Here is a 10,985-nt window from a genome sequence, read left to right as displayed (position 1 = left end):
GCTTGCCTATTTGTATCCAATTCGTACAATGCTGAACTCTATTGCAGTCACTTTCCGTACCAAGTGATGTTAGGGCGAACTAATCATACACCAGGGGGACAGAAAGGTTATGTTCGGTGGGAGAAGGTTTAAGACTCAAATAAACGTAGATGATATCAAGCATATATAAAGGGATCAACCCACATTTCGTTTTCCCGCAGTCTTTTCTTTGAAAAACTCTTCTTCTGCTCCCGTTTCCAACATTTTCAAAGCTCTTGGATACTTTGCCTTTGTTGTTTTATTCATTTTGCTGTTCAATTCAGAAGCAAACATGGGTCGGCCAAATAAAGACATGAAGAGAACAGATGATACATCTTCTTCTACTTCGCAAAATCGCAAGGGCAACAGAGCAAACCCCTCAAAACTTGCACCTTCGCCGATGGAGCGCCCAGCTGAATTTCGCACTACACCTGGGCTTCTGAGGCCTGAAGTCGACGCATCGCTCTCAAAGAACCCTGGAATGAAGAATGGCTTAGCCAGCTATCGACAAAGCTATAACGACAAAAAGCGATCGTTCAGTGAAATGGCGGGTGTAGAGAACACCGCAGACAAGAAAGCAAGATTTGAAGCAGCAACTGAGACGATTGACTCGTTTGTGAATCTGAAAGAAGCTGAGCTGGAATGTGCGAGAGAGAGGTCTTCAGTGTTGAGAAAGAGTTGGAGCGAAGGAAGTCTCGAAATTCCTAACGGAAAATACTACGAACTCCTAGAGGAATCTGAGCGGGATCTGAACTCAATCCTTGGAGAAGTGGCGACGTTGCGTTCTGAGAAGAACAAGATTGTTGGTGAACTTACCGACATATCTTTATTCCAACAAGAAGTTCAAGCTGCCCGCAGTCGGGACTGGAGTTATATCGATCTCCTGATCTCAAGATATTTGCCTGTTCACGGCGCTATTAAATCGGTCAAACCCACAAATTCCGATGCTCGCCGGCCTCAGTTCAGAAAAGCTCTTATAGAAGCATCAGGGTCTCTTTCGTCCGATGGGAAATCACTTTGGTGCCCAATTTCAAAAGCCTTTTGGCCAGCAATTGCATTGACCGCCGGACATGTTGTTAAAGTCAACGTTGGTGACAATGTCGCATTCGCCCTGTTCGGAACACCAGAAGATGAGAAAAGCCACATTTGGTCCAAGAAGAACGGTATCCTGATGCTCGAGGAGTACGAGGAAGCCTGGGATTCTGGAAGATTTGTCATAGTACCGAAGCTCAGAGACGATGGTTCAGAAGAGGAGACACTCAAGATTATTGTCCTTGACAGAAGTCTACTGGATGAGAAAGCCGCGATTAACAGACCCTGGGGCAAGGCACTAGACGGCCTAGAACTACAGTTCAAGACAAATCTCCGGCCTTTAAAACGATACTTGTATTTCAAATTTGTCATGACCATGCTGCGGCGCCAGCGCGGGGAAGCTCCTGGAGCGGCTCAAGACAGATACAAGGCTGGAGATATAGCAAAAAAGCTTTGGATGACTCCGGGAGGTTACTTGAAGGATTCGACCCTGTATGCCTTATCCCGACAGGCTGGGGTAATGGAGGATGAAAAGGCAATTGAGTTTTGGAATCTTATGGCCAAGCCAGAGCCGGTGTCTGAGCTAGCTGAAGAGGTGTCTAAAACCCTCGCACTAACGGCGGAGCTTGGTATGTCACTGCCAGACGAGAAGGGAAAAGGCAGAGAGACCGCCAGTGGTAATTTGGATGATGAGGAGATTGACGAATAGAGGATGAATCCGAGAAGACCCCTGCCACATTGGTGTTGGGTCGCGACCAGACGTCTAGCAAGTATGTATTACATTGGCAGAGATTGGTTCCATAAGTCTACAACGAACAAGAGAGTTCTGTCCTTTCCGAATCTATGCATATACCTATGTGAATACAGTTATTTATTGTTTTTCTCACTTCAGATTGACGAAGGGACTGGAACTTGACTGCTATCGCCCCGTACTCACTTCTTGTCTCGAAGTCATCAAAAACGTGCACAGCAAGTTGTTCCGTCATCGTCCTGGTGATTTCGAGACAACCCTGTCGCACCTTCACCACATTTGCCCTCGCATGGGACAGACGGGAAGTTGAGAGCCCCAATGGAGCGCATGGCTTGCTTCGGAACAATTGAAAACAAGTCCGATCAAGAACCGACGGAGCGCATCTCATACATCACTCTCCATGATGGCCATGCCCCACAGAAACAGAGCAGTTCCAGGCTTGGCCTGTACATCGTGACATTTGACCTGAGCGTAGGGAAAGAAAACTGCATCAATGCTATCATTTGAGACAGTCCAATGTATTTCAGCCTACATAGGTACAAGACGGATCTCTCCGAAGGTGAGAAGGAAAAGGATTTGCCGACTGAACTGGACGTGTCGTCAATAGCATGTATCTGCAACCATCGTAACGTGCAGTTTCAACAGAGCTACGCAGACATTTCATGGTTCATGCCAATAGAATAAGGAGTTTGATGAACAAGACTGTTTCCGCTGGTGTGGCGACAAAGCGTCACCTACGAGGTCTGCGTATCAGGGCGGATCTTACCACGACAGCCGAAGTGGTAGAGTAAGAAAGGATGGTGTGCTGGTTGCTTTACAGTTGATTTTCAACTCGCTTGTGCAGCAGAAGTGTGTATGGGCTGTTCAGCTCAATGATGGATCATCTTTGTCCCCGAATCGGCGTTGTAATCCTTCGAGATGTGAGGCGAAATGAAGAGTTGTCGTGTCTCATGAAGATTTTGCAGGGGTATACAAACTTTGAGGATAAGTTGATTCCTCAGCTTGAAAACCTCCTGTACTCTTTCATTGGTGGTCTCTTGATTATCGAAGGGGCGAAGCTAGCTTCCTCGCATGCATAACACGCAATTTAACCTAAGCTTCAAAATGAGCGGCCTTTATCTGGAGGCTTCAGTACTTGCTCGTTTAAGCGCTGATGAGCTACTTGTAGGCGCGTCGACAAGTTATATGCGAATTGATGCCATAGCGTATTTGGACTAGCCCCATGGGCGTTGTGACGTCTTATACGACTGCGGTCGTGTTGTGCACTAAGAACACCATGGACGAGTTGACTAAGTCCCTTAATTCCACGATGAGGGGCCTGCCGTCTGTGTCCGATGCTGGAAGTTCGTTCATTATGAGAAACGCCGTAACAGCCCGCCAGAGGAGACTCGACTCACTCAGAATTCTCGGGGCCACGAGTGAGACCCAAACATCATCATGGATATGATACTGCTCAAAACATGTCCATTATCGGAGTACTTGTGGCCGAGGTGTGAAGCCTGGCTGAAACGTCCCGCGTCCGGAGGGGCGGGGCTTTAGGTGTCTCTATGTGGTGTCGAGATGAAGGCCAAATTCTCTCAAAGGCAAGACTCCCTGGGGGGCAGGGCAGAAACCATGCAACAGTCTTCGTAGCCTACAATCCTCCATGTCAGTGACGCCTCGTTGAAGGGAGCGGAAGAGTACACGATTCCCTGTTGCGCTATAGTTTCTGTTCATCATACCGCTCCAGATATGAAAAGAAATTCATATATTCCATGTGCATGACAAGATGTGCCATGGAGCTGCGGTCTCAACTTCGGGGTTTTGTAGATGAAGGCTACGAAAGCTCTTCTGACGCTGGCAGAGGGCGCCTTACAAGTTGCCTTTGTAAGAATGCGCCTGGAGAGATGACATTAAAAAGGAGCCAAATGCACGGGCTATCTCTCTCGGTACTCTGAAAACCCAGACCCAATGTATTTGTCTCACTCGGGTTCTGGACATGCGAATGATTTCCTCAACGACGTCGGAGCATTCTCTGAGCTTAGATCAAGTTCGTCAACATGGGTTGAGGCGTGTGTGGAACCAACATGAGGGTTCACATGACCCAAACTCTTCCGATTGGGATCAGAGTAACACCTTCTGCCACGTCGGAAATGAGGGGGGAAGTGGAATTCGAGAGTACGGCGCAGTCCCGATCTCCGACGAGAGGACAACGACAAATTCGTCAAGTGTGTGGGCATGTTATATGGAGATCCTGAAGTCGAACGGGGTCCCTGGTCGATTTGATCGGCGGAATGGTAAGAGCGCCAGCGCCGGCAGAATGGCAGGGGGCCAAACGCGAATAGCGGGGCCGGGCCCGTCTCCGCAGCCCGGGCGTAATGGGTGGGGCCGAACCCAATCAATGGGGCCGACCACATCGGGGTCGAACATGATGGCACTGGGGTCATCGTGAAGACATGAGACTGTGAATCAAATGGGCGGATGTCACTGAGGTCATAGAGATGGTATATCTTACAAAATCAGGGATATTCTTAAAAAGTCCCCACGGAACTGGGGACATTCTTCCTGCGACTACAACCTCGGTCACTGCCAGCGCCACCGGCCAGGCCGATGCCTGCAGTGCGAATGCCCGTTTGAGGTTGATTGATGCCCTGGTCACTCATCATCGCCGCAAGCGCCCATGGCTGATTCTCCCGCTTCGCTTCTGAAAACTCCGCGGTCTCGCGGCCGTCTTGAGCACCTGCCCGACCCCCGCGAATCCGCAGCATCAAACACGACGATTTACGGCCATGGTTGTCTTAGATCCTCAGTTTTGAACCTCACGAACCGTCTGTCTGAGCTCATCGCAGATCTCCTCGGCACGTGTCATATTTGCGAGACCGATGGGTACCTCCAACGTCAGTTTCAGCATCAATCATCTCTTCCTCCGGAGCTCTGCTGCCTTACATAACTTTCATTGATGTCAATGCATCATCGCCATGAAGGCCTGGATCCCTCACTCGCATGTCCCGTGAGGTCTCCGCCGGCAGAGTACGCCACCAAGGATTAGTTACTCGTCAATTTCTCTGTAATGTCGCGAGTTAACAATGATGGCCATAGTATGATTCTTCAAATGCCGTCATTGCCGAGTCATGGAAAACAACATAACTTGTGTTCCGGAAGTCGAATATCGGTCAATATGATTAACCTAGAGCGGTTGTCTCCTGATCGTCAGCCCACCAGCCAACTCATTGTCGAAGCCACCAAGATCCAGATCCTCACGCAAGGGGCACGCAGCAGCCCTTCCTTCAGACGTGATTGATCCGGAACAAGGCTAATTTGCATCTCATGGGACTGCCCCTCCAACACATCTCATGTCGACAATTGCCACTCACATCCATGCTGAAAAGTCCATTTGGGAATTGACGAAGGCAGCCCGGATGTGCGCCAAGGTGGAGGCCCACCGCGTCGGACGCAAGTGAACAGCCGTATACCAGGGATACGTACATATCCTTCTACTTTTGAATGATTATCATTCCGTGCCCGACCACGAACCGAAGTCCGCTGGAAAACGATAAATATTTGGCCTTCTTCAGCATTAGATCGCCGCGCTCGAATCCCAGGCAGGTTGCACAAAACGTTTTGCAGCAACCCAAGTAGGCCGACGGCTTACAGAAGAGTAACCCCGACCGACATCTGCTGGTGTAGTCATGGTCAATATGGTCCGTAGCTTGGCGCGGGAGAATGATGTGAACTATACCTAGCAGATCTTGAAAATGGGGAGGAGATTTTGACGAACAATATACTCGTGTTCTTTGGCGCAAGCCATTCATTCGCCCTGCCTCCATCATGGCAAACATCCTTCAGCATGGGTATCAGTCATATGCGAGATCTCAAGCCAATCAAACACATGCGCAGAGCCTCTAATGACCAACAACCAGCCCAACTGCTACTTGAGTTTACCATCGGGACAAATGCGGTCCTAGGGAGCTCTGTGTGGCACTATAGAGTCGAGTGTGATCGTGAAGGCGGTGTTGTCACGTTGAACTTACAACAGTAGACCCCATATACATATATTTCATAAGAAACCTACTGTTCTGAATGCAAGTACTGCTTAAATGGGATAAAAATCTCAGTCGATATGACCGCAAGAAGCCGGCGTCAATGGGTCACGTCTGAGGTACGGTTCATATTGGCGAGAATGTCAGAGAATCCGTCGGTCCTGTAGATAGAGGTCACGGAGACATCAGCATTGGGGAGCTTTTGGCTGTTGACAATGATGACACCTTGTATATCTTGGGCTCAACTGGGAACTGCCATGGGCCCTGGGATCCGCTGATACAGCGGGGCTTGCGAGTGCACATGACGACGATCACGAGCGATTTTGGATACCGGATGATCTTTGGAGCTCATACAAACTTTGAAATGTCTAGACGTGAAGTCTGGTACCCTGCATTTCTAGAAATATAAGTTTGTTGCTGAACACCAGAAGCTGGCGATTTTAGATTCACGCCCCTCTAGGATTTTCAATCTCTGAGCTGGTAATGGCAATATGCTAATAGGATGGAGGAATGGCTCCTGCTCTGTAGACTTGTTGGAAGTCGAATGGATGTAAATGCTCTACTGAGTGGGATGATGCTAATGATATGGAAATGAGACGCTTGGCCGTGTGTTGAAGGCAGTGGGCACGCGAACAAACAAGGGAATGGATTGAAGTAATCTCGATGGTCGGATGTTCGCTTGAATTGACGAGATTCCAGTCCGCATTCGGTGAGCTGGAGGCGGTAGGAGGAATTGGCAGGCACAGAGGAGAATCCACGATGGAAAGGGTCTTTTCCAGCTACTTCAGTGGGCACCACTATCCCGTCTTGTGTCAACGGTTCATCCGCGGTCTGTCATCTTCCGGTCGCCCTTCAGTAAAAACAAAACATAAATGCTGCCGTTGACGGTAACCCGCTCCTCGGATACGCCCTGCATCGACATCATGACAAAAGCAATCTCAAGACAACGGAATTTCGACGCTCTACCGCACCTGAATCATACGCAGCCTTCCAGTACTGACGGGTCGCGTGACAAGGTTGTTGCATCACTGCGAAAGCTGTCCGCCCGTAGATACAGACAATCGATCCGACATGTACAATTCAGCCACAACAATTGTTACGCTTGATGTGGCCCCCTTTAAGGACGCAACATTGGCGTGGATAAAGTCCTCGAAGACCTCAACGAACAACATGTACGCGAACGTTACTGGTTGGCAAGAGGAGGTGGAAAGTGGCGTGTCTTGTCATTAGTTGCAGGGCGAAACGGGCTGGGTTCAAAGCCATGAATGCAGGTGAATCTGTCACGTTCCACCCAAGCGCCGCCTTTGTGGACGCGACTTGCACAACGGCCTCCTTGTCTCAGCTTTTCGTCATTTCTCTAGCCTCTAGGTCTCCACATCAAGCAGAGAAATTCAAGGAGCAAAGGCCAGACCTGGGATGACCGGGTTCCATGGCATAGGACATCAAAGAAGCCCTATGTTTCATTTGAAAGAGATCTGTGTCTTGTCAATCATGTTTTTGCTTTGGTCTTTCCTGTTATGACAACAATTGTCGTACCAGGGACTGCAACACGCTCCACCACAAAGAAAGGCACCGTAGTGAAAGGCAACAGCTATGCGTATGTTCTTCAACACCTGGCGAATGGACTGCAGGTGACAGATGGTTGACATGCCACCTTGTGGCCGATAGCCTTCGCTCTGGCAGTCTCTCAGGGTCTCCCTGTCTGTCCAGGGCTGGAGGGTAGCATCAGCATACAGCTTATTACGTCAAGTACCACGAAACGAGTCCCCCACCCTCAGGTGCCGAGAATCTGAGGTGTTCTGGCAGTCTTCCTTGCGAAATATGGCCAGAAGGTGGCTGTAGGCTACCCGGATGAGGTAGTACTTGCAGTCGAGATGTTGATAGCCGAAGCATGGCTTGATGCAGTGCAACATCGCTGCGAGACAACAATTCAGCCTAGACTCGAGATCCATCTGCAAATGGGTTGGCAAACAGAGCCAGAATTGGGCCCAGCCGCACCATTGTGGCTGGCATTGAGCGCATTCAAGCAAGCAAGGCGAGGTAGCCGATCCAGAATGTGACGTTGTCCCTGCCGAGGCCGAAGTCAATGCGCCCTTCGTGGATAACGTCCAGGTCGGCGCGTCTGTCCTTCTCAGGTCAGTCATGCTCGCCTTCCCCAATCTCTTCAAAAGCACCAGAAGGCGGCAGTTTGCTACAACATCTATGCGGTTAGGTTCTTGCATGGCTCTTGCAATCGGAAGGCCGGTGAACATCCAAGCTCCTCATGATGTTTGGCGGCCATGCGTGGATCCCGCCGCCTCGAGTTCTTTTTGTACCCTGCCGGCCATTTGGGACGGGCCATCCATTGCATATGTGAATTTGATGACGCGATGGCCGTCACGCCTTGGTTCCACATCGACATGTTCTTCTCTCGCCAAATTCCCTCTCGGGGAGGCGCGATAATGCGTTTCTCTGAGTTAAGCCTTCCAAGTAATCGCGTCGTCCATCTCCATGCATACTCGGGCTTGCATGCCGGCTGGTAGAAGTGTCGCCCGCTTGCTTCGACTCGACATGAAGCCGGGTGGAGATGGGGCTTGTGGCGTGCACTCGGTGACTCGTGATTTTGCTTGTCTTCTGCTCGGAACCTAAGTCATTGGCGTTGAATGGTATCGTCTTGTGCGTATTTGTGGACAGCAAGTCAGCGGACGGGATGCATACTTCGAAAGTGTTGGAGGCTGGAGATGCTGATTTACCGGGAGGACTTTTGTGACGGTCTCGTGCCATAACAGGCAACAATGTAGGGACGAGGGTCGGCAACTCGGATGCTCTGAATGCAGAGAATATTTCGAGTACGAGATGTGCGATAGAAGAGGGCTGAGAGCCTTGTCGGCCATCAGTCTCCGGGAGACGGCGCTGCTGGTGTTGATCGAGGAGGGGAAAGACTTCAGCCAGCAGGGGCTTTGTCGCGCTCGATTCGGGCCTGGGGGTCAAGAAAAAGCAATGGCGCTGGTGACCTGATGGGGAGGGAGGAATCGTTGGGCAACAGTATGCCTCAGCTGACGCACAGTTGGCGAAGCGGGTGGATGACAACGGTCGGTCGAGCTGTTGATTTTGGTGCCGTGGTGCGGTACAGTGCTGAGCTATAGGTGAAGGAGAGATTTCCATCCTGGGGATGCACAGACGACGCGACATCGTTGGGTATGCTATGGAAGAATGGCTGGCACTTTTGACGCCGGCTGTTGACGTGCATTGTGAGTGCAAGCGCCCTTATCTGCCGTCAGAATAACTGGCAGGTGCTTCGGCGTACCGCAGTGGGATGGAACAGGTGTACGCGACCTTGGTGGCCTGGCGAAGAAAAAGCCAGAACACTCCGGTGACGTAGCGATCTGGCAGTGCGGCTACCTTGGTGGCTCGATGCCGATTTTTTGAGCCGCACGAAAGCCCGCACGCGGCGGCCTCTCGCTCCAGTGTCCCGTCCTCGCCGGGGTGGATGCTGGGCACGATTTGCCGGTCGATCGAAAATGCAAGTCACACTTTTTTCTGAACCGTGTTAGATCATTTGTTGGTGTCATGAAAGATAATTGTTTTGTTCGGTCGCAGGTGCAGGTCGCAGAATTCTACGCTCTCGGGTAGTGGTTCAGGCTCGGTCTTGACGAGCAGAGTCGGACCTGTCGAGAAGTTGCCGGACTTACAGCAGCCAATGTCACGGAGCCCACCATCTTGGGAGAAATCGCCAATGGAAGGATTGGAGGCAGCAGGAGCGACATGAGCCTTGTGAAGCCTTAATATCATGGGGAAAGCCCCTTCTCTCCCTTCCCCTAGCATGGGCAGGCGTGTCGCAACTCCAACGATCGCCCTGAGGTACGTACTGTCTTGGTGGCCCGGTTGTCAAACGCAGAAGGTCCAGTGGCAGGCATCTGGTGCTAAATTCCCGAGACCAAACCCCACACCTAAATGGAGTGGCCAATCAAACCTGGTCGACCTCCCTCTTTCGGACAGAACGCCCAGGAGCGCGAGTGCCGAAACATTATTCTAACCACACACATCGCAAAGCGCACCGGCTCATCCACTGAGAGGAGCATCCCTGGAGTTGCGCAGATAAGGACCTCAACCTGGCAGAGTCACCAGCAACATTCTTGAGTAGGCGTAGACGATTTGAGTGGAATGATGTAGTGAACTCAGACCGATCTGGAAATCCGGGTGAGATGATGCGGAGAGGGCGATCAGTGTCACTATGTGTGCATGAGGGCACTTCTGGATGCATAATCACTTCATGTTGTTAAAAGTTAACATCTTCATCGCGCCTGTTTTCGCCTCACTATGCGTGCACTTGGACCGGTATTGACCTCTCACGAGCACAGGCCAACTGTTGATTATCTCCTCCTCCTACTTTTCCGGCCTGCTAATTTTTCGGCCCCGTCAACTATTCGACACCGTCGATTTCTCGACCTTGTGAATTTCTCGACCCTGTGAATTTCTCGACCTTAACAATTTCTCGACCTCTCGCCGATTTCTCGACTTGCTAGCTTTTCGACCTACTGCTAACTATCATGTGGGTTGAGTAAAAGATCACGACCGCTCTCGATTCTCGGTACGTGAGCACGCGAAGCGTACCAGATGCACGCGGGGATATCGTGTTCTTTTGTCGTCCTCCGGAAAGCTCGCTGGCCTTTCGTCTCCGGTGGGAGCGACTGGTCCGGACCCTACTGTTGAAGCGGGCTGTGCTGTCCACTCTTTCCTTCTGTCCCAAGGTGCCTGCCGCACCGTGCTCGGCAGCACTTGCTTGATCATTACTGGACATGACGTAGTGTTCTGGCGGAAGAAAAGCCAGAACACTACGTCACTGGAGCGTTCTGGCTTTTTTGTTCCTGCCAGCTCCTTGGTGACAAACTGCTGTGCATCAACCCCCACCATCACCGTTCTGACTCCTGAACGGGTCTTCACCAGCCGTTTCTCGGTCCTCGCCCTCGCCCTCGACTCGTCTACGCCTCGACATCCAGGTCGCACAATACGACCAACTCCACAAACTCCGATCCTCCCGTCTATTCCGCTATCGACACTGTCATAAACGCTGTCGCCCGATGCCCCGCAACAGCTGGTCTCTTCCCCGATATCCAAATTCAAACGCTGCGTATCGCCAACTACACTGCAAACTCGGCCGATGAGCTAGGAACAAGCGGTACCAC

The 10,985-nt window shown here is 51.0% G+C and overlaps 1 protein-coding gene across 1 annotated transcript; it reads left to right on the top strand.

The window, feature by feature from the left end:
* Positions 1-562: 562 nt before the first annotated feature.
* CGCS363_v015088 (uncharacterized protein) lies at positions 563-1,759 on the top strand (the record flags this gene model as incomplete). The annotated part of the gene is made up of 1 exon (XM_036646937.1): positions 563-1,759. The coding sequence occupies one exon, from the start codon at positions 563-565 to the stop codon at positions 1,757-1,759; it is 1,197 nt and encodes a 398-aa protein (XP_036487845.1).
* Positions 1,760-10,985: the final 9,226 nt, after the last annotated feature.

The sequence above is a fragment of the Colletotrichum siamense genome, assembly GCF_013390195.1.
Source record: "Colletotrichum siamense strain Cg363 chromosome Unknown KSG_Cg363_contig16, whole genome shotgun sequence".
NCBI lineage: Eukaryota > Fungi > Ascomycota > Sordariomycetes > Glomerellales > Glomerellaceae > Colletotrichum > Colletotrichum siamense.
This window is presented reverse-complemented; position numbering and strand designations above follow the sequence as displayed.